Raw genomic sequence first — 25,827 nt, forward strand, 5'->3', positions numbered from 1 at the left:
TCTAAAATATAACATAGAATATAAATAAAAGGGTTTTTATTATAATAAATATTGAAACTTATAATGGCAGTTTAGAAACATAAACTATAATATTTTTTAAATGCATCGAATTAATGTGAAAAAATATTTGCTAATATTTTTCCATAATAATTGAATTTATATACACAATATGCGTTGAAATATTCCAAGACAATAAGAAACAATAAGAAATTTATTAAATATAAAATTACTTACATATGTATAGACAAAATTACTATGTAATTTATTGTAACTATAAAACTTATCATAAGGATATTAATTTATGGAATTAATAATAATAATATAATAATATTTTATCGTATATCAGCCTTTACTTAATAATTTATAAAATAAGCAAATTGTATTTTAAATATTTTCTAATATCTTCTTATTATGTAATTAAATCTTAAATAATATTATTTTGATATAGATTGACTTTGTTTCTATAAAAATATATACATATAAAATATAGTATTTACTGCATCAACCGTGTATTTTAATGTTTTCAGATCATATGTATAAAATATACTGTTATTCTTTGTTTACTTGTACGAATGAATTTTTCCAAACTAAAATGTGTATAGTAAATATTTAAGTTATAAATTGTAATATACTTATATTAGGAAAAATATCCTAAGTGTAATGAAACTATAAATTATATTGCATTTGTTAAAAGGACAATCATAATTTGATCCATTTATTTAATATTGCTGTTTACAATAATATAATACTAGATGAATAAAGTATATCTTCTTAAGAAAAAATTTTTATCTGAATACATCTAAACAGAAACAAAAGGATAAAAGGGAAATGAAACAATCTTTGAAGAAGATTTTCTTTATTTGGATATGTGTATATTTCATTATAATTAATTAAAATAGTTTATCATATATACCTTCTCTTTTAAATTATTTGAATGACATACATATATTAAGTCATATCGTATACAAAGAAAAGATGGAGATAAACATATTTTTGTCTTAGAGTATACACATAAATTATATGAATATCATTGTGTTTTTGATTTATGTGAATTGCATAATAATTATTTTAATATTAATACTATGTTAACCTTTTTACTAGTAGCAATATACGCTACCATATAATATTATTTATCATACTTTAAAAATTCTATAAATGTAGAATAAAAGTAAGTTATTAGATATATAATATTATAGACCTTTTCTATTGTACTAGGTAACATCAACTTATTTGAAGTATAGTAGAAGATTCTTATATTTTTGGATTTTGCAAAATATGTAATGTAGTTTGCAAAATACATAAGTAGAGAGTTTAAAAAACATATACTCTAATTAATTATATTTATAAATATAATAATTTCAAGAAATTTATTTGTGACTAATTTTGTATAGTTGTATAACACTCTTTATAGTTTTCAAGCATTTTCTACATCTTATGTATTCATTGAATTATAGATTTACTTAACATAACGAAGAATGTAGAAAGAACATTCAGTATATATAAACGGATTTAGAAAGAGTTTGTTTTTACCATTTTCAGTAGAACATAATATAATTTAGCTCTCTTCCTAAATTTCAAAGAATTTTAGAAAAATAACAAGAAACGAGATTTTATTATATGTATGTATTACTATTATCTAGGGTTGAGGTTTCTTATGCAGCTTTGCATATAATAATGTATAAGAATATATTTCGAAACATTTTATGTTTCTTATTGCATTTTCTGATACAAAAACATTATTAATATACATCAATAAGACAAAACAAAAAAGTTTGAATGAACTAAATAGATCAAAAATGTATATATTTGAAAGAAATATAAAAAATTTTGTAAATGAAGAAAGTTTGCTACAGTAGATATCCATTGATTTTATGATAGTTATCAATAATAAAGTAGTTGTCAGTTTATTGAAACAATATATAAAATGAGAACAATTTTTCTTTACGTAAATGTAAATATATTTAAAAGAGTAGTTAATCCAAACATAACATGGTTTGATCCTTAACTTCATGCTACAAAACTGTTCTACCAGTAGGAAGTTTCTACATTGTATTGAATTTTCTTGATTAAATAAAACTTTAAAATGATATAATTATATCTATATATCCTTTGAATTATTTCTCTTTAAATTCTACATACCTCCTGAATATGTTTTATCGTGTAATATGTGCATAATAGTTGTTATATAATTTATTCTCACTAAATATTTTGTAATATATTAGGTATACATATAAATATAAAATTAAGTATAAGTATAAAATTACAACTCAATATCTAACATCATACAATACTATCATAATATTATCACCCAAATACAAGTTATAATTTTTACTATAATCTTAAACAAATATCACATGCAAATTATTTTTATAATTCAGTGTTTACAATATTAAATGGAAAATTTGGAATGCATAATACAATTTTGAAATTATAATATAATGCCAGTTAAGTTATGCTGTTCATATATTTTGAGATTAGAAAATCTAAGATAGGCACTTTTATCCTTGCAGATTTATTATACTGGAATGCAAATTTATATATATGGAAGAATTAATGTAGTTTTGTGGTATAAATTGAGCATATTTGAAAGGGTAAAGCATAATAAACAAAATATTACATTAAATTATATACTTTAAAAAAGTTTCACGTCTACATCATTAACAACATTATTCTAATATTCATATCCTAAAAAGATGGTTATATAATATTGAAAAACAGTTTAACTGTTTTCTTTTTACTTATTGAGTCAATGGATTGGAACATGTAACATTTCCATTTCTCCACGTTGTTAGAAATAACATTAGAATTATTAAAGAAATTGTTTTCCCATTCATCATATAATATATTGAAGTATTCACTCATGTTGTATATTGTCAATAAAAAATCACTATTTGTAAAAATAAATGTAACACCTGGATTTGTAACTGTATATATCATTAAAATTTTTTTTTATATTTTTTTAACATCTTCAAGACCTTTGATTTATGGATTGAAAACATTTATAGATTAAAGTTTAACATATTCATCGTGATTTTAAAACAAATAAAACTAGTAAATTATTAATCTAGGTAAAATTCTTAAGAATAGACATACAATATTTATTAAAAAAATTTAGTGATTGAATAACTATAAATTTCGAATTACAACTATGTAAACACATCTGCTTTTGTATACATACTTTTTATATGTTTACAATATATTTAATACATCATATATGTATGTATTAAGTATGCATGTATATATTATTTTATTTGAAACATTATGTATTTTACCTGCAATAATATGTATATATATTACTACAATAAAAAATTTAATAGGAAATAACTATGAGTATACTTACTAATAAATCATACAAAATATAATATTCTCAACATTTCTATAGTGAATAAATAATATAGAAATTTAAAATATTTCTTAAACCATCATTTTGCAGATATAAATACATAGTTTAGTAATTTAATACTTCTTGTATTAACAAAAAAGTTACGAAAAATAGATAAAAGGAAATATATGAACACTGAGATCACTGATAAGATATGTGTACAAACAATATTAACTAAGTCATTAATGCATTGTAATATTTGGTATTAAGAAAATTTCCTAAAATTAATAATAGTGTGATATTACATAATATAACGTAATGACAAAATATAATATAATGAATGCTGAAATTATATAAACAAATACATGCGTGTAAAAGACATTCAACAGGCACGCACACGCGTAAATACATATACGGCTCTACATACGTACAACCGAACACGCATTTATACACACAAATTATATATCCATTTTTAACTGAATATGATACAACATACATACAGACATATATCAACAGAATATACACGTGCATGTATGAGAATTGAATATCAATGTAATGTATTGTGTATCTGTCGTGAACTATAAAATGAATAAATTCGAGATCAGGAATTAATACCTGATTAATATAACTTGAAGTTTCATTACTCTTATTTACAAGAATGAAGAAAAATATGACCAAAGATAATGTAATAAGGAGATATTAAATTGTTTTTTTGCTTTCGTAAATTTAAAATTATTAGTAATAGTAATAGCAGCAATTAATATCAATAGTAACTACAATATTATTAGTTTCGCAAGCTTATGTATAAGAAATTATTTCAAATCGAGTTAATCCCTATTTAATAAATATAATATGTAAGTGAATCTTATATATCTGTAAGGTTTAATTGTCAATCGCGTGTTAAACAAATATTTTTCTTTCTTTGTTACAGCAGCCTTGTTTTAACATAGCAACATTGAAATTATGATACATTTAAAAAACTTGTTTCCTCAGTTTCTCAATAAATTTGTACATGATATTTTTATTGCCATTGGCAGGTGACATACATTTTTCTTTGTCATTACCAGTATTATCATCATCATCCTAATCATTGTTTATTTCAAGACTGTTATAATATGATCATAGAAATTAAATATCACTTTCATTTAATCATGTTGCATTATGTTAAAAATGCTTTCTTAAATATCTTTTAATTTAGTTAGAAATTTAAACGTGATAAAAAAATTGCAGAGCACTTTATGTACACAGTGTGTTATTTTTGTATACACGTATAATATTTTGTTTGATTGTGCATATGTGTATGTATATATACTATATATAATATTATATAATTTATTAATAAATAAAAATTTACAGGACATATAATTTTAATTGTACATAATATAAATACAAAGACATTGTTTTAAACTATTAAATTGTAATTGGTATATCATAATGCAAAGATAAACATGTAATTGTTGTAAGTTTTATGATTCATGGTACTGTATAAATTTTACACTATTTTTCACAGTTTATGTACACATAGCACATACAGTAGTTTGTTATTTATTTTTTTCAATACATAACTTCCAGCAGTTTCGTATACTCATCAGTTATTATTTGTGAACTGCTTTTTATCTTTTAATACTCAAGAATTTAAAAAATGAAATATTTTATAAACTACGCAATAGAAAAATTTTTTAATTTTATACAAATATAAGCAATTCTAAGAATATTGTAATAAATACATTATATATAATATATGAAAAATTATTTTTTTATGTCAGTATATATGTGTGTATTAACTGTAAAAAATAATTTTTTAATGGATATTGTAATTTTTATTGAAGTATTGTAATTGAATTATTAGCATAACTTTTCATAATAACATCTTTTATCTTTGCTTTATCTTACAATTTAATACATGTAGTTTTCCATGTTCATTAAATTTAATATGTATAATAACATATATATAACGAAAATTGTATTTGCCAAGCTATTTTATTACAGAAATTTCATATCTATCAATAATTTTGTAAGTATTGCTTAAAATTTATGGTTTAATTGCAGCATCAAATAAGATAAGAAATGCTTTCTGTGTGCTATATGAAAATATTAAATTATATTAGTTTCCATCACCAATTTCATTTCAAAGATTATGAATTTAGAAGGTCATTCAATACATATTTGTAATAGATACAGTTTCTCCTCAAACATAGTTGTACATATATATACATACACATTCTACTTTTTTGCACAGGAAACTAAACTCAGAGTAAAATAATATAAATTATAAATTGAATATACATATGTAAATTATTTATATAATTGACAATACTTATTTCATATCTAAATTTAGAATGTAGTTTTCAAATGTATTAATACTGTTGTAAGCAAACTTAGCTGAAATCCTAAGTTGTAACGTGTATCAAATATAAAAAACAACAAACAATGATATAATATATATCTTCAAACTTAGAATTTACATCAATATATGATTATCAAAGTCTTCAATTTTTTTTGTACATTATACAAAGGAACAAATATAACTTAAATTATAGTTTAATGAATTTTTATACTGTTTAAATCTTTTGTTTAATAAATGCATTATTAATGCTATGCTCATGTCTAATAACATTTTGTAATAGGAATTGCATTAAAATATATCTTATTAGACATGACTATAACATATTTGTATTTTTTTAAAGATAAAATGTTTTCCTTATAATTCCTATATAAATATTTGTCTTTTGACATAAAACCAGTTCAACAGTTTGGCACAAGTAATGTTATTTTATCATATACAGCAGTGCAGAAAATAATTTTCTTATAACACTGCTGTGTCACACTAAGTGCCCTTTTTATTAGAATATTTGTGTTATACTTGTATTACATATTATTGTTACATAAAATTTTTAATTATAAGGATTCAATCCTTTTCCTACTTCTTAATCAATCTCTGTAATTCAAAACCTACGTTATACAGCATCCAGATAGTTATTAACTGGCATAACATATTATTTTATTGATTGTATATTTTATACTTTTAAATGTTTAAATTATTATTATTATATACCTAATTATTTAGATCATTGATAGCTTGTAAGATTCGTTTAACATGTCCTACTTTAGTAATACCAAGTTCCTTGAGATCTCTACGGGCTAATGATAATAATTCCCTACCTCGTATATCGTGAGAAACAAATTTATCAGTATATTCACCCAACTGTAAATTCTCCAACCAGGAACACACTTCTTGTACACCCCATGTAGTAACTTGATCTCGAATAGTATGTGCTCCAGAATTAGCCCCTGAACGTCGAAACTTTAACCAGAACAAACCTCTATGACGATTCTTTCTATCTCCCTATACAAAGGTAATTTTGTGAAACGTTCATTTCTAATATATATTTTTGGATTGCATATATGGTAATCATATAAGTTATATTTATATATAGAGAGCAAGACCAATTCATGTGATCATTTTAAGTATTTTTATTATTATTACTATTATTATTATTATTACTATTAGTAGACCATTAAAACTTTTTGTTGTAGATAATAGATATAAAGTTGTATAAAAGATTGAAAGTGATCTTGACAATCTATTTAAAGAAAGAAAAGAAAAAATTTAATTGCAATATTTTGGAGATCTTCTGAAACCATATATCATTTATGACAATAATTTTTTGATTAGACTCAATAGAAGTGACCACATTAAATAGTTCACTCTGCATGAGACTTAAGAAAGATAAGATATTACAAATTAAAAAATATGAATGAAGAATTATACCTGCTCATCTGATGGTAAGTTTTGTAAATATACTAATCCTGTACCTCCTTCATCAAACGTAAATTTCTTTAATTCCTGTTCCATACTGGCCAAAGAAAATGATAGTTTATTTTCTAAGTCTTCCCGTAATTTCTGAATTATATAAATTTTGTTATTAGAAAATTATTAGTGAAATATCAAAAGGGATATAAAAAAATTAACCCTTCCACTACTAGCTCTTCATGTACTAATTGTCATAAGCTATATAGCAAACTCAAAGTCTTTGCATGCTCCTGTATATATTTTCAGAGGAATTACAAAATTAAATTTGATTGTTCTGTATCAGGAATAATAAATTAAACTAGTTTTAAAAATACTTTAGTGATATTAACAACAACCATAGCTGATCTAAGCCAGTGCTTAGTAGAAGAGACACAATATTATCTTGTACAACCCATTATAATGACTACTTACAGTTGTGGAAGGATGAATCATATTAATGATTAATCATGATAAATGTATACAAAATATGTACTTACTAGACTCTGTGCTTTATCTCTGAGTAATTCGCATGAGTCTTCATAAAGTTGTCTTGCACTTGACACCAACTCTGTTACTACTGGTCTTAAATTAATCTGTTGAAATGAAATGAATATAACTTATTAGAAATGAGTATAGTTAAAAAAATTTGTAATAGTAAATAATATCGATAATGAAATAATATAATTAACCTATGTACTAAAATTAAATAAATGACCAAATAATAGTTCTTTAAAGAATATATTTAGTAAATTAATTATAATAAAAGAATACTAAAAGAATACTACTGTTGGAAGAAATATAAAAACATTTGCATTATTTATCTTTAAAAAAATTATAAGTAAGAATTATAGTATGAAATAATAAAGTATACTAACTCCTTGCAAAATTTTTCCATCTGGATGAACTTGTTCAAGAGCTTGTGCTGTTCGTGCTGCAACTTGGTACAAATCTGGTTCCAAACTTGGATGTGATATAATGAGAAGTTTGACCCATTTAACTAAAGTTGTAACTACTTCGATAAATCCCAACAGAATATACATTTCATCATCATTTAAATATGATGGTTTATGTGATTGTAGAGACCTAGGTTGTGATTGCAATTGTGTATTGCTCAAAGTAGATGCTGATTGAGATATTGCATTGAGTGTATTGCGTTGTTTTTCCTCCCATGTTTTTAAGGATGTTTCAAGTGCCTACATTTCGATATTGATTGTACTACACATATATTATTATTGTAATACTAAAGTAATATAATTCTAAATTATTTACCCTATTTCTGTAAAGCATTTGCATACGATTTTTATGTATAATACGTATAATACCAGGAGGTTGAATCCAAGCTTCACCATCAACTTGTATAGGTACACCCTCATCACCCAAAATATTAATTTGAACTGTTTGACACTGTGCAATTCTATGATGTTGTAAGTTAATTAATCGTGATGCAGCCATTTGAACAGAACCAAATACAGCTACAACTTCCAATATACGGTCATCAAATGAAGGTGCTAAAAACAAATCTCCTTCTTTTGTTCCTCCCCAAAAATTTGTACCACCCATAAAGCTAAACAAATATAATTTTGTAAGTATGGAATGTTGATGACAATATTTTATATTTTATTTTTTATGTTTTACTTTTGTATTTTTACCTTGGAATGTTTAATACAACAATTCCTTGTAATGAAGGCAATGGTATCCGTTGACCATCACATTCTAATTGTACTCTTTGTTCAAGATTTTTATATGTTTTTTGTAACCATTGTTTAGATCCTAATACACCATACCACATGTAATTTTTTGCTCGTGAACGACATTTTTCAGGATGTTCTTCCCTTTTATGATGAAAATCAAGACTAATTTTTGCATCTATGCCAATTCCAAAATAATTATTCATAACACAACGTTCAAAATAGCCTTCCCTGCAAAATTGGAAAAATGATATTCTATTTTATGCGTCATATTCTGCTTAATGTATTTTTTTATTTTGACTACAAATTACTTATTTCATTAATGTATAATATAGATTCCATTATTGTATCATTAGTTTGAAGTTAACTTTCAATATACACATTTTGAAAATTTCATTATTAAAATTGATATTATGTATTAGATAAAAAGTTACTGAAGAGTGCATGAACAAAGGTCATAATATTATGTGTATATATTGCATAAAATTAGCATAGCAAGAAACATATAACTTACATTAATGTTTCATCAGGATCCATTAATGGTGATACAGCAGCACATAGTGCATCTGCATTTGCAAGTAATGCTTGACTAATAAGTCCTGTTCCACCACTGACGTCTACAAAGAATAAAATAATAAATTTTGATAAGCAAATAATATACGTTTGACTATATAATAAAAAAAGTTATATGTTCAATATACACATAATTCTAACGAGATTACTTAAAATATCTTAATTTTTTCTTATTAATTTTATATTAAAATATTACGTTTCTATAGACAGCATTAAAATTTTGCAATTTTATTTTACATTATAGTTAAATTATAACAATTATTTTATTATATATGTCGGGTACACATTATGATTAGGGGCGTGTAACGAATCTTTATTTGGATTAGACATTATTGTTACGCAATAGAGAAAATATTTACTAGTACAAATATGATTATTACAAAATTTGACAAGTAACCGTGGTAATTAGATACTCGAGATGCTAATGACAATGATCTTAGGTTCAATAACGAATCCGCGGTCAACGGGATAACAAATATACTTTCTTCCAAAGTCTAAGTCGGACTCGTTGTTAAAAACGTGAAGTATCCACTGATCGTAAAGACGTTGTTTTACTCGCTGAAGAGATCGCACGAGAATGTTCCTCTCCATCACGGTGATGCTGCAGAGGAAAATTATGATGGGGTGTGTCTCAGGACACGAGATCATCGGATTCGTCAAGAAAAACCTTCGTTCGGAAAGTGAGGGAAATGGACGTTGCTGTTAATTGATTAATTTCTATATTGGTGGCTAGAGAAGAATGCTAGCCGCCCTTGAGAGAAAGTTGCTAGTGGGAAGCGTCGTTCCTAAGAAAAGCAGATTTCCCGTATCTTCCCGTAGTAGTTGATAGATTTAGGGACTGTTAGGATAAAGACTGTTTGTCCGTTTGAAGGACCTCAGTTAACTAAATCATAAGATTTATAGCGTGTCCTCAGGCTAGCTGAACATGTACTGTGGAGATGCATCGACATCTGGTAATCATCTTGCCCGAAGAATAGGGTCTGTGTGTGGCGAGCCACAGGGCAGAATCCATTGGAATACTTACTGTCGAGTGCCGCTACAACTATTCTTTTTAAGGAGAGCTATACAATTAATCTATACCTCTATTAGATAAAAACGTTTATCGCGTTCGGCGACTAGTTGTCGCCTCGAGCGCAAGCTCATTATCGTCAATCTCGGACAATTATAATCGGTTTAATTTATGAAGATTTAAGTATTGGGGATTTTCCAAGGAATTCCAAAGAGGAGGCCCGGTGTCCTTTCATCTCCGACATATATAAATATTATTTTACATAAGTATTAAAATATTTACTTACTTGGCCACATAGGTAACCGAACTAATGGGTTAATAATTGGTAGCTTTTTGACATCTTCTGTTTTTTCAACAGATTTCACTCTTTCATGACGTAAACTTGCATTAGAACCACCAAATCTCGCAGCTGTAGCAGCTAAGGAAACAACTTCTGACGCTTTTAACAAACTTCCGCTGCTAATCCGACGAGTTGCTTGAGGAGAAAAACCCGATTCTGGTAGTTCTACACTTACTAATGAATTACAAAATTATAAAATAATTATTTTATAGAATAAAGTTATATGTATTAAATTTGAATAAATAACTTATGATAAAATTTACACGATATTATGAATTTTTCTAAAACGAAATATTTAGAATGATGTACTAATTTTTGATTACTTGGATAACTATTATCAAATTTAATAACGCACATGTGCATATGTAGTAGTAATACATGCTAATTTGTATATAATTATTTAAATTATTTAAAGTGACTCACATCTTTCCATACTTTCACCAATGTGTCGTCTTAAATAAGGATTCATTTTATATTCTACATCTGAATCGTGCTGACTTTCAATCGACATTGATGGACTGGGAGGATTAATTATAACACTTATTGTAGGTGGAAAGTTATTAGGTTTTTCATTTGTTGGAGTTGTTTCCGAAGATACAGTAAAGCAACATACAGGACTTAGTAAATCAGATGCTTTAGCATCTTGAGAATCTTTAAATTTATTCGTTTCGTTTACATTCTGTCCTGTTGATCCCACTTTGTACTTAATTTTGTTCTAATGGAAATATTCATTAAATATTTAAGTATAAATTCAAATATAGTAAAATATAAATAATGAAGATTCCTTTATAAATTTATACTTAATAAGTATTAATTTTGTTATAATTACCTCTATTTCTATAGCAGTAGAACTCTTTGTTGATCTTTTAAATGATCGTCTAGCAATTTCATTTGTAAAATCTGTATTTTCTAATTCATTTTCTAGGTACTCTCTTACAGAATCATATTCTTCTCCATTTATTATACTAGTCAAATCTTGTCCTATTAAACTTTCAGAATTTTGTATTTCACTAGTGACCATTTCTGAATTATCGGGAGAATCAATGTGCCTAATTTCGGAATCAAATGCATCACTACCTATATACTCTGAAATAAATACCAATGAAGTACAATTTACATCTTCTGAAAATATTCGTAAGAAAGTTGTTTTTAATTATTCATTATAATTTTAATTATAACATTTTATTATTTAAAAGAATTCACATTTACTGACTTATTAATTCATTGATTGATTGAATTACTGATTCAAATTTATAAAGTTATATAAATTATTAATATATTTTATATATAAAAAAGTGCTATATTACAAATTAAAAAATGATAATAATTTTAATAAAATAACGTCATTTCTAATATAAATATTAAATAAAATGTTACAAAATAACTAAAACTCTAATTACAAGAAATTTGTATCATCATATGTTATGTGAAATAGAATTTAAAATAATCTAATTATCCAAGAACTAGAAATTATTATATTGATATTAATAATACTGCTACTTAATTACTAACTTAAAACTAACTACCTTTAGTTACTTCCATTTTAGTTTTATTTTCAAGTTTTTGTTCATGTTCTTCTGGTGATTGAATTGAATCTATGTCAGAAGAAATGTCTTGTGTAGTTCCATCTTCCGAAGGTGAACTTGTGTCAAAAGTAGTTCTTGTAACACTAATTTGAAATTCTGAAGAAATATCTATGTTATTAGAGTCAGATATTTGTTGATCATTAGATTCAGGTGTTTCTGCTTCTTGCTCATTATCCAGAGACACAGACTGAGCTGTAGGCAGTTGAAAGTTAAATGAACTGAAAATAAAATCCAATAAACTTATTACTGTTTCTGTATTTTCCGTAACATTTATTTAAATTAGAAGCTTTATTTTAATTTGTAAAATATAATCTTTCAAAAAAATTCGTAAACATGTAAGAAAAATCACAAAATATCATAAAATTTGTTTTTGAATTCAAACTATGTGTAACTTTTTATATTATATTCAAGTAGATAATGAAGAAAGGTTGATCTTAATTTTTGTTAATTTATATATCACACAAAAATAAAGATATTTACTCTTGCGGTAAATTTTCACTATTTCGTCTACTATCCGCAAAACCATCAGGTGCAGGTAATGTCAATAATTCCTCAGGTTGAGAATCTCTCCTAAGATCAGGTATTGGACTCAAAGATGCCAAGTTAGGCAGTGGACTAGTACATGTTGAATTATCTGCGCTTCTTACAGATTCTATTAATGGTCCTACAGATGAATTGTCAACATGATCCACTCTTAAACCAGGGATATCCAATTGTTGTCTTTTATCTGCAACGTATTTTTTCATTATAAATATTTTTATTAAACAAGAAGATAAGATACATTAAAAGCTTTTTAATAAAAATTTTAACTAATTATTAATATAAACTTACTTGATATTGAATTTAATACAGTACCATCTTCTAGTGAACTATTTGTATTTCCTATTTTAGTAGTATGTTTTGTATTTATATTAATCTGATTATCTATAACCAAATGAGAATATTCCACAAGTTTTCTTACAATTCTTTTCAAACTGTTTGCTCTAAAAGTTAATGAAGTTCAATAAAAATATTACTCATTTTTTATTCATATATAAACAAAGAAATATTTAACATACCTCGAAATTACAGTTTCCTTTTCTATAAGTTGTCTCCTTTTTTCAACTTTTTTCAAATTTGTTATATCTTTCTCAGGTTTTTCTAATACACCTTTTTCACAATTATCAGGTGAAACAGAAATTTCAGTATTTAAAGTAATGTTATCTGCATCATCTAAGTGCTCAGTTAGATATCCTTCCTCTTTGCACAATGTTTCTAAAAATGAATTAAGTTTTTGCTGAAGTATTTTACATTTTTCTTCCACTTGTTGGTCCTCTGAGTTTACATTTTCCAATATATATGTTGTAAAATCTTTCACTGTGCCACATAAAATTCTGTAAAAAAAAAATTGTATTAAAATAATGTATATACATAATTTATATATACATATTTTTTTCTTGATAACGATAAAAATATTATATTATTAAATAATTTTATTTATAAACTTATAAGTTAATGAATTAGTTTCTAGTTGCTACCAGAGATTTTATATTTACTTTTATATTTTTTGCATGAAATACTTACCTAATACTAGATAAAACTACATTTTCTTCGTCTGATTCTAAAATATTTGTTATATGAGTAATAACATTATTCTCATATTGATGAATAATGCTGGATTTTAATGTAGTATTAGAATGACTTAAAACACTTTTAGGACATGGCAAAGATATGCTACGTTCAAAAGTCATAATACTCCACCGATCAAGCATTTTTGTGCCTGCTTTCTCATACTTCTCCAATAACTGGGGTAAATGAGCATCATCATCACAAGAAGATCCCCAACCCAATACACGTGCCAGGTCATTTCCAGTTCCCAATGGTAGAACTCCAACTTGACACTGCTTCTATTTTAAATTTTTATGCAAAGAATAATCTTGTTAGAGTTCTTAAAAATACGTGCATTCGGAAATAATTGATACTTATATAAATGTTTTAAAATCTCAAAGTCTATGTAATCATATATTGCCAATCAATCAATTATTTTTACATAGATATGATGAAATAACTACATAAATATTGAGACATCAATTGCACTATTAAATGTATAATTTTTTATCTATTACACAACATACATCGCAAATAAGCAAAGCAATAGTTAAACATTCAGAGAAAAGAAGTTTGTTTCTTATAATAAAAATACAAATTTTCAATATCAAATTTATTACAAAATATTTAATATTAGTCTACTGTGCAAGTAACATTCTATTTCCTAAATTTCTTATTACATATAAAATAACAACCTTAATGTTCCTAGAAAGCTTTTGTTGCAAATGCGACTACAAATTATAATAAAGATATTACTAACAATTATAAAGGTGCTTCCATTAATTTTTAGTATATAATTTAAAATGCATTTTGAATAATAACAATATTTAGGTAGATATACATTTACATATACATACATCATTTGATTTTCCTTTTATTGTTATGTAAGTCTTTTTTTTATTAATTCTTTACTACATATTTAAAATATAGTTATTTATATTTACTTAAAATAACTGTCTATAGAAGAAATAAATTACATAAATTTTTACATAGAGTATGTATCACACAGTAAAATAATTTATATGCGTTATTAATATTTGTAAAATTTTTATTTGAAAAACGCTTTTATACAAATCCTCAAAATATACTCTTATTAGATATGTCAGTGCAAATAGTATTATGAGCATAAATAAAATTTACTTTAATTTTATATAATAAATAATATTAATATAATAAATTGATTATCATAATCAAACTAAATATTTTATGATTACAATTTTGCACCTAAAAATTGATAAAGAAACATTATCTAGAATTGAAAATCAATTTTATCAATATTGTTTATAATAATCAATGAATTTTAAAATGTCTTATTTAAGAGATATGAATTTTATTCTTTAAATATACAAATACAAATAGATAATTAAAATTCAAACTATGAACACACACTGAACTACAAAATATTTTGAACTTGTAATATAAAAGAGTAATTATTATTAAACCTTAGAATTATATTTTTTAAATTAATTATATCAGATTTTGGATTATTTTTGGATAAAAATTATTTAATAACAGAAATAAATTGGATTTTTAACTAATAAATTTTAACTAATAGTAAGCATCTAGCTGCTCAACATCTGAAACTACTAACTTAACTCATGTATATGCATCTACATAACAGTAAAACCATAATCAGCATTTATTCTAAAGTAAATGTGCAAAATCTTATAATTGCATTATATTATGTGTAAAAGAATACAATAGTTAATAATTCAAAGAATTATTAGGAAGAAAAAATGAAATAAATATACTAATTCAATTTTTATCTTGAAATATTTTATAAAACTTTTTATAACAATATAAGTAACATTACAACCTATAAGCATACCATAAGATAGTTACTGTGATAAGAAATTGTAAATCTCCTACATTCTTTTGTACTATTAAAGTTCATAAAACTGATTCTCAATGCTATCATCTGCAATTATATCTTATATTATCACTATAGCTGCAATCTACTAATATATGGAACATTATACAGATCAATCACACACCTTTTGGATCGTCTGGTGCAGCATTCCACTACAAATCCAAATCCAGAGGAACTAATTCCATTGTTATAATCATAGGAAGATTTGTTTTGTATTTTAATCCAAATTCCATTGGTTCCAATACTGCTCCAGTCTCTTAATTACACTGAGTTATGTAACAAGATAAGTGAAACATAAGAAACAAACTTTTGGAAATTTTTCCCGAAACATTTGTTTTAAATTGAAAAGTGTCTAATACAAATGTTAAATCCTCAGTTTCATTTCAACTTTTGTTCTTTTTCTAAATAACTACTTTATATCTATCTATTTGTTTACTATTCTGTGTGTTTAAGGTATTTATCTGTAAATAATTTTACAATTTCCAAAAACCTTATATTGCCTAATAATATAATAACTATAATAACTCATTTTACTTTTAAAGTTTTGATATTGTAACTGAATTTACTGTGTTTACAATAATTGTGTTCAATAGCTACGTTTTAAAATTATAATAAAATTAATAATTGGTAACAATCATAATAAAAATGTATAATTCATTAAACAATGTAACATGACTTGCCTATACTATTTCTGTAGCTAATAATTTATACCATAATACCCTTCTTAAACTTTTATGTAATATTGTTTAATAATTAATAATAAATTATATAATATATAAAATTACAGCTTTTATGTTAGAGTATGTTTTAATATCAGTAATTAGTTAAACTGATTTAATATGAATATGCTGACCATTAAATGTATTAAAAGATTTAAAAGAATTACCATATGAAATTGTGAATTAAAAACGTGTAAATAATAATCTAATACTTAAATATTTATAGTATATAAATAACAAAAATATTTAACAAGACATTCAAGAATTATCAAAAATGCGTGCTTAACTTACACTTACCATCTACAAATAAAGTTAATGAAGCTTCACGTATATAAAGAATCCTAATGCACAAACACCAGTATCATCTGAAATAAAATTATAAAGGAGACACGCCATGCTGTTTGAAATATTAAAGCTTTTCATTATTATATACTTAGTCTTTCTGTAATATTTACAAATTTATATTATTAAGTTGGGATTTAAAAAATAATTTTAAATATTTATCCTTTCAATTTTTTTTAGTCCTAATTTTAATTGTTCAATCTTATACATTTTCCATCAATTCTGATTTACATAAATATAAGCAATAAATTTTATAGTTACATTTAAATCTAGTAAATACAAAAAATGATAACAAATTTACATTTGAGAAAATATGAATTGTTCTTCAAAATGGTTAAAAAATCGTTAATTGACATTAAAAGAGAAAGTTAAAAATTATCTAGAATCGAAAACAATAACAGTCGAAAGTTTAATAACAATGTTGTGGATCTCATAATTTTAAAGATTTTATCATATTAGTTAAAATAATTATCAATACACCAATCCAAAACAAACTTACTTATCAAAACTAGTGATTTTATTAAATACAAATAATTAAGTCTCTTATTTTATTTAGTTTAATAATTTTCAAATGAGTTTAAAGTAAATTATTACTAATAAAAGTTATTGATTATTTAGAAAATTATAAATAACTTGTTGGAACGCTTCTTCTAGATTTATTTATTTAAAGTTTTACTTAAATATTATCAAAACATTATCAATGTTCAAAAATGAATTCAATTTCTAAAAAACAAATATATTTTTTCTACTAATTTTCAAATTTATTCTTTGTTATATATACAAACTTTGTATTTAAACATATATATTTTGAAATGAAAATTTACGAAATTAATGTTATATGAAACAAAGTTTTTATCTAGTACTTCTAGCTAATAGTAAATTAAAATATATATAATCACAGAAAGATTAAGCAAATTGAATTTGTGGATATCGTATTAACTTCACCTATTACAAATGATTTTGTAATTTTAAATAATAAAAGAAAATACTATTTACAAAAGAATTGTGTGATTGTAGATGACATAATATGATGACAATAGTTTGAATAGTGGTATGTCAATTTTTAATGTTTAACCTCAATGCAATAGAAAATCTTCAACAAAGTTATTTTATTCTAGATACTTAAATAGATAAATATTCAAATTTATTAGTTTTCATTATAAAACATGTTTGATATTATACTTAATACTTCAAATATAATAGTACATATTAAATATTGTGCCTTGTTCAATATTCAATGTCTTTCAATATTAAGTTTTCTCATGCAGTGATTATAAAATTGTTGATATACAATTTTCATTACACAAAACAAGTAAATATATCCCTTGTTTATAAAAAAAAAAGAAAATAGGAGAAATTCAATACAGAATCCTCAGTAATGGTGTATTTTAGGATAACTTAATACTTCTAGTAAGTAAAGATAACAGAGTACTTAAAATTTGCCATTACAGTAAATTTGATAATAAAAAGTTAGATATTTCACTTAAAAAAGCAAAATTAATTTCTAAATTTCTCCTATTTACACATCTGAAAACTGTTATCACCATATTATATATCTCTTACAACCATATAATTTTTCTAAATAATGCTTCCGCTTATTACTTAAAGCTTATTACTTAAAGGAAGAAACCATAATTGAGATAAACAGTAGGATATCCTATATGGATATGTAGTATATTATATAGCAAGATAATATGACATTCAAAACAATAATAATAGAGGGCAAACATGCGAATGATAAAAAAGTAAACTCATTTTATTATCATTTTGTAATTTTTAAATATACTATAATATTTATAATCATATTTTATATTCGTGCATATTAATACTCTACAGAGCATTACAGCTTCTGCATAGCATAAACATATTCAAAGTAAATTTATATATACATTACATAATAATACTTTAAGATCATGCAATTAGCAAATATTTACAAAATCACAAAATTATGTGAACTTTCTACTTACATGCATTCCTAGGCGATCAATTTCAGAAAGAACCCAACCAACAGATCCATCTCCACTGCATACCAATATACGAAAAGGATCGAAGTGACGGAATAATCTTAACCTATTTGTAAAGAAATATTAATAAGCTGTATTGGCTTAATCTAAAATTATACAAAATTATATAAAACATTTTACCCTGGTCCTGGTCCTCCTTTTATAAGATCAAATACTTGTGCTGGATTTAATAATTGTTTAAATCTTCTAAGAAATTTAATACCTTGATTGTCACCTGATTTACTATTTACAAATACTAAAAGTGGGCTGCATCCAGTAGGTCTTGTAGCTTCCCAAGCTTCATCGCTACCTATTAAATAATTATGCATTATATAAAATTCGTTATATTACAAAACCAATCTAATAGAAATTTGTCTTCTGTAATACAGAATAATACATAAAAGATACAGAATAATAATATAAAAGCTTAATATTCATTAAATAATTATATATCACAACTAAACTATATAAAATAATAACAATAAATATTAAATATATTAAGAAAGTTTTATAAATAATGTCACCTATACTATGCAGTGCTGTAGGAGGAACTACACTCAATTTAACTGGTCCTAATGGACACTTAACACTTATGGCTGGTCTACAAGCTGTATGTACTGTAGCTCTACACCACAAACACCTCCAATCTTGAAGCCTAAATAGTTAAAATAAGAAAATAAATACGAATTTTAAATACGAATTAATGCATATTTTTAATAAATTAATGTTATACCTGAGTACAGAGCCACAAGTTTTGTCACATACAGAACATTTTGAGGATACTGGTAAATTGCCTTCCATCCATTGATGTGGCATAGTAATGTTCTATATAAAAATAGTTCATAAAATAAGTTGTAATAATTATAATTTTTTCTCCAATTAATTCAAAGAAATAATGTCATAAAAAATAAAAATTATTTTTATTTTGTTTTTATTTTATCTTCCTTTTATTTAAATTATTGTTTTCTTCAATACATAATAAAAAATATATTTCAATAAAAGAAATTATATATTAACTTTTCTATATCTAACAGAAATAAAAAATGAATGTATAATACAAATCTAAACATTTTTCAAATGTCAGTACCTTTAAGAGAAAAATTTTAATCAACTGTTTGCACATACCCCATCTTGGTCCTCAATAATGTCCTTGCCAATAGATGCCAATGTGGTCCATTTGCAATTATTTATTGCTTTTATGCTACATCGTTTGTGTACTTTATATTTACATATTTCACAACTTAAACCATGGGAAGTAACACCTACAACATATAAGTCAATATGTATGAACTATCTATAGTAGATAATAACATAATATAATACATAATATCAAATTTATACATTAATTAGTACTTAATAAAATACTATTAGAATTACAAAAATTGATACATTTAAGGACAATTTTATTATTTTATAAATATCTTTTATCTCTTGGCAATTTTATATTGATGTTTGTTAAACATCATAGAAATATAATTACCTCAACAATTATAAGCTTTATTTGTAAAATTATTGTATTATATTAAATCAAATATCAAAAAATATATAACAACAAAAAAGATGTAGTAGCAATAATAAAACAAAAACGATATAATGATACTAAAAATTTTATATATAATTCAAACATGTATATCTTTGTTAAAATATACTTTTCTGTTGTAAAAATTGAATGATTATTTTATTAAATACATTAATTATTATAATAAAGAAAATTATTTATAATAAAATATTCATAATTACCATAAAGAGCATCTCTGCAAATATTACAGTAAGTTGGTCTTGCATGACTTGTTGCATACCACTGATGATTACCACTAAGCATTTCTGCAATTCCAGAATCGGTCTGAGTATGATTTTTTGTTACTGTTCTTAATGCATTCAACCAATCTTCCATTTCTTGTTTACTTTTGCCACAGAGAACCAGTGATCGAAATGGAGTTATCACCTTAAAACACATATGACATACAATTATATATTATAACAAAAATATTTGTTCAATATTTTATTTTATTAATGTTGAACATTTATATGAAAAAATATGAATTTTATATATTATTTTATATAATCTTTGTGAGAAGAAATATCACACATCATTTTTTTTATTGCTCTAAATTAATTCATAATATTACTTGATATAACAAATACACTACATGCGATAAAGATTACTACAACTGCCACATGTATATTAGATTATAAATTGACATTTAATTTTGAAGAAAGTAACCTTGTATATGTATTTATGGCGTAAATCGAATTACCTTGAATCGAGTACGGGTTCTCTGTTGCTTCGATGACATTTGAATTGCAATCTCAAACACAACATTTGTATGTATATATTTTGCACGTACTTCAAAGAACAACAAATATTACATTCAAACGATAAAAAACAATTTTTGGACATACGAAAAATATAACAAAATGTATTGAGCATCGAAATAACGGAAGTATATAATAGTAGTGTGCGCACGATGCTCTTTTCTTCTTCTTTAAGCCATTGCTATGTCCTATTTTCCATGGCGCATGTCATGTCACCTCATTTATAAATAAATATCCGAATGAAAACGTAATGCATTATCATAGAATCTTATTGTGTACGTAACTTATATTGTCAATGTAGTTCTTTCATATTATTCAAATCTCTTTACTATAAGAAGAACTGGAAACGAAAATTGAAAACGAATTATATAATTAATTGTTAGTAATTTTATTCAAAGATTCAATAATATTAACATATGTATATATTTTATTTTCATATATTGATCATGTAATTAATTACAAATTTAAAAATCAGAATATTTAAAATTACAAAAATTATAGACTTAACTATTTAAATTAAATATACATTGACGTGCAAATTCCTGACCGAATAAATTCTTCAGTTTATATTTCAAAAGTGATACATATTTTAAAGAATGTTTGAGTAATATTAAACAACTATCTAAGAATGTGTATTATATATAGAATATGTATTAATTTGTGTATTATGCTATTTTCTATTACTTATCATTAAATTGCGGATTTTTATGCATTTATGATAAATTTAAAAACACAAAAACATTTAGAATACACATATATACAGAAATATAAAAAATATTTTAAATAAACTAATCATTATAAAATTTAAAGAATAAAATATATTGTATACTTTATTATATATATTGTATATATAATCTATATAGGTTCTATCTTTTTAATTATGACCATAAAAATATATATTTGCATAAAAATTCACGGTTTATTTATCATATACTTATAATCAATATTATTCAAAATTATTTTAGATATCATCTCTCAAATGCAACATTAAAAATTTATTCTGATCAGAAATTTTTGCACACCATTGTAAATTATAAAATTGAACTAATAGCAATAATTAATATCCTATTCTGTCCTGAAAAGAATTTGGTAATAAAATGAATAATAAAAAAAGCATATATTATAATTGTTTGTATTTAAAATGCAAAATTTTGGTATATTAAGATACTAAAATTAAATACAATGCTGTATATTTGTTTAAAATATAATTACAATTCATTTACAATTTTTAATTAATGAATAAAGAAACAAATACACGTATGTATGTATGACACATAAATAAACTGTGTATTATATATACGTAATTCATAATATTTGTTTATAATTCATAAAAATAATTCTATATAAGTTTATTTACGAACTTAAATATTATATGTTATAACAATGAAATTTCATATAAAAAAAAGACAGGCAGGCTATAAAAGCCAAAGGTAAAAACGTTACAAAAAATGAGATGAATCTGATCTTGACGACTAACGGCGACTAAGCGATCTTTTTAACTTGTTCCTGGATGACATAAACGTTACAAATATTTCTGTAGCATATTTACATGAAAATTTAAAAGTGTAAAAAATAGTTGGGAATTTTCATGTTTCTCTACAACAAAACGGATTATGCGAATAAGTTGATTTTCGATACATATATCTAATAGTTATTTAAAACTAATAAAAAAATATAAAATATTCTTGTACACATGTGATACTTCTCATGATTATACTACTATATGTATTAAAATTCTTCTGACTGAAACCATCCAATAAGGTTTTTTGAAACTTCCTTCTCAAATTGATACGCTATTCTCTATTTTTACGTGGGAAAATAACTTTGCACATTATACATTTATACATATATCCGCTGCCTTAAAGATAGAGCTAGATAGAGCAATAGAAAATGGAATAGATTTAAAATCAGAATACAAGAGCACCTGAAGAATAGGTCTGAAGAAGAAATAAAATTGAAAGACTGAAAAACAAAGAAAAAATACTTGATCAAAGAAAGAAAGTGATCATAAAAGTGATAACAGTGTTGAAGACTGTTATATAGACTAGAAAATACCCGCACTTATATTTATAAATTATTGACTAACCGAAAAGTTAGAAAAAGAAATGTATTTGAATTAACTTTTTTGTAATTTTATAATTTTATAAGTAGATTTGAACCTAATGAATTTATGTTAATACAAGCATGTAAAATAGGAGAACATGAGCAAGTATGGGAAAAAGAATTAAGAGAATCAAAATGAATGCAATTCGTATAATGTAATAAATATGTTTGAATATAGTGCACAGAATAAGAGAGTAACATGAAGAAAAATAATAAACCAAACCAATTTAATCAAATATAAAAATCCTGATTGAAATTTTTACTTTATGGAGTAAAAATAAAATGTTATAAAATGAAATCAAATATTGTTCGCAATTACAATATATATTTTAATAATAATAAATATGATTATATATATTCTTTTCTGGATATAAAGCACAATGAACATGGCAACATTGTTTTTACAAATTTAATTTACAGCAAAATATGTACTAGAGATTACATACAAATCGTTGACATCTTTAGAGAGAAATTGATCTGTATAAATTTTCAAATATTTATATGTAAGTATTATAATTGTGTAATATAAATATAAATGATATATGAATATTAAAGATAACTCAAATAATATATATAATCTCCCTAACATTTTATGCGTGGTACTTATATTTGAAATACTTACATTGGTTTTAAGCAAACATATGTGTAAGGAAAATTTCAAAATATGTTTGAACAAAATTGTAGCTTTTAAAATTGAATAGAGAAACAGATAAGCTAGGGAGGTGTGAATAAATAAGTCTATTAATAGCAAATGAAAAAGGTTGAGTGAACACATAAATGAAAATAAACAACAAACATCTCACAAAAAAACAATACAAATAAATTATAAACACTATAACAGTATAAGAAGATAATAGTATAATTTGGCAATTACTCTAACAAAAAATATTGGAAAATTTCTCGTATCATTCTAGCAGTATCATTATAGCTTTTTACCATTTTAATTTTTAATAATAATGTAACTGCAAAACTTTCATAATTTTTGAAAATAAAAGAACATGAAAGATAATTATTTGATTTTTAATTTTATAACTACATATACAGCGATATATAGTGGCATTATTAATTCTTAAAATCTTAATGTAGGAAAACTATATGATTTTACTATGTATAATATATTATCAATAAAATTACTATTATATTAGAAAAAAGAACTACAATAAAAGATGTAAAATAAATATTTAAGAGTTTTGACTTCAAACACTATTAAATAACTATATTATATACAACAATAAGAAAAATCATTCAATATAAATACAGAATAAACGCAATATCATTATATATGTATAAATAGTAATAACATATATATATTTAACAAATTATAAATAATTTTTTGACTTTTATCAATTGTGTTTGTGCAATTCCTATAATAGCAAACTTTTGTCTTTTCAAAACAAGATCTATTTTAATTCCACTGTAACTCAATATTTTACCACAATCCATTGTGTAAATTTATGTATTAGATAGACTGCAGATTTTTATGCATTTATAAGAAATTTAAAAGTGTAAAATTGCACACAATACACGCAATATGAGAAAGTATATAAAATGTCCAAAATATGATGCTTTCTATAATACTTAGTAAGTAAAACAATTTTCTATCTAGGTTTTTTAAAATTATATGTTAAAAATATGAATTTGCACAAAAATCTGCAGTCTAATAGTACAATAGCGTTAATTGACTAAAATCTCAAGGAATACTGATGGAAATGTAAATACAAGTTTGTTATCATTTTATCTCTATTTATTTTGTATATTCACATTACATCTGAGAAAATTCACTGAAATTATGTTAATAAAGGTTATGCTTTCATGTTAGTATAAGCTGGTACAAGACCGTATTTACGTACCATTTGCAACTTTCACGTTATCACAATTATGACGTAAGAATTGAAGATAATACATGCATGCTATCTTTCTGTTTAGGAATGTACATATACTATTTTGCACTATAATTGTTTCACTGCAGCATTATTTAATCTCATTTACTGTGATAAAATATACTGTCACAAACATTTTATTATGAACAAGATTGTGGAAAATCATACTAGCTAGGTTATGTTTACATTGAAGTGAAAGTCTTGACACCGTTGCCAGATTTAGCTTCGCCATAGATCGTATTTAAAGTAGGCTGTGATATAATATATCTCTAACTGTTATAATTTAATTGTAATCAAAACGCAACTAATTGTATTGTATAATTTTCTAAAGTATTCTTTTTTTTCGTTTTCTTATTAATTCTTGTTTTTCAAGAAATTGCTCAATACACTGGGATGTATATATGTTTTGTTGGGCCATTATACCTTTATATTCCTTTGCATGTAACGGTTGCGAATAGGCATGTAAACTGTTATAAGATTTTTCAACTAAATAATTTGTATTTAAAAAATTTTCAGACAATTGTTAAAAAAATATTAAATTTCTAAAAGACAAAGCTACAAAGAGTTTTCCGATAAGATTATTATTAAATGCATATCATGAAACCTTTATGTAATTAAATGACATTATGATATAAAAAATTATTATTTATGTAATATAATTTTGTAATATATATTTTAAAGTTATTTTACATTAAA

General features: G+C 24.0%; 1 protein-coding gene across 8 annotated transcripts; it reads right to left on the bottom strand.

Moving 5' to 3' along the window:
* Window positions 1–839: 839 nt before the first annotated feature.
* Window positions 840–25,585, bottom strand: LOC139986227 (diacylglycerol kinase eta). 8 transcript variants are annotated; one of them, XM_072001400.1, is made up of 24 exons: window positions 25,102–25,585; window positions 21,091–21,488; window positions 20,573–20,777; window positions 19,958–20,094; window positions 19,566–19,657; window positions 19,357–19,487; window positions 18,974–19,142; window positions 18,797–18,899; window positions 14,052–14,197; window positions 13,875–13,964; window positions 13,370–13,684; window positions 13,143–13,294; window positions 12,792–13,038; window positions 12,252–12,529; window positions 11,555–11,811; window positions 11,149–11,440; window positions 10,672–10,899; window positions 9,318–9,420; window positions 8,765–9,034; window positions 8,385–8,679; window positions 7,991–8,308; window positions 7,613–7,708; window positions 7,095–7,226; window positions 840–6,668 (listed from the first exon to the last, which is right to left on the bottom strand). In XM_072001400.1, the coding sequence occupies exons 2-24, from the start codon at window positions 21,127–21,129 to the stop codon at window positions 6,378–6,380; spliced, it is 4,386 nt and encodes a 1,461-aa protein (XP_071857501.1). In that variant the 5' UTR covers window positions 21,130–21,488; window positions 25,102–25,585; the 3' UTR covers window positions 840–6,377. The 8 variants fall into 8 exon arrangements, with proteins under 8 accessions (XP_071857501.1, XP_071857500.1, XP_071857499.1 ...); XM_072001399.1 differs by having other exon boundaries at window positions 840–6,626; window positions 13,875–14,197; XM_072001398.1 differs by having other exon boundaries at window positions 13,875–14,197.
* Window positions 25,586–25,827: the final 242 nt, after the last annotated feature.

Source organism: Bombus fervidus, chromosome 4 (assembly GCF_041682495.2).
Source record: "Bombus fervidus isolate BK054 chromosome 4, iyBomFerv1, whole genome shotgun sequence".
NCBI classification, from domain to species: Eukaryota; Metazoa; Arthropoda; class Insecta; order Hymenoptera; family Apidae; genus Bombus; species Bombus fervidus.

Excerpts from the sequence above, each read along its gene's own strand:
- LOC139986227 (XM_072001398.1), bottom strand. The coding sequence starts at position 21,129 with ATGTCATCGAAGCAACAGAGAACCCGTACTCGATTCAAG. Across the intron at positions 14,198-18,796 it reads TTGATCGCCTAGGAATGCAT|AAGCAGTGTCAAGTTGGAGT; the intron begins GTAAGTAGAAAG and ends AATTTAAAATAG. Across the intron at positions 7,227-7,612 it reads GAGATAAAGCACAGAGTCTA|AAATTACGGGAAGACTTAGA; the intron begins GTAAGTACATAT and ends TATATAATTCAG.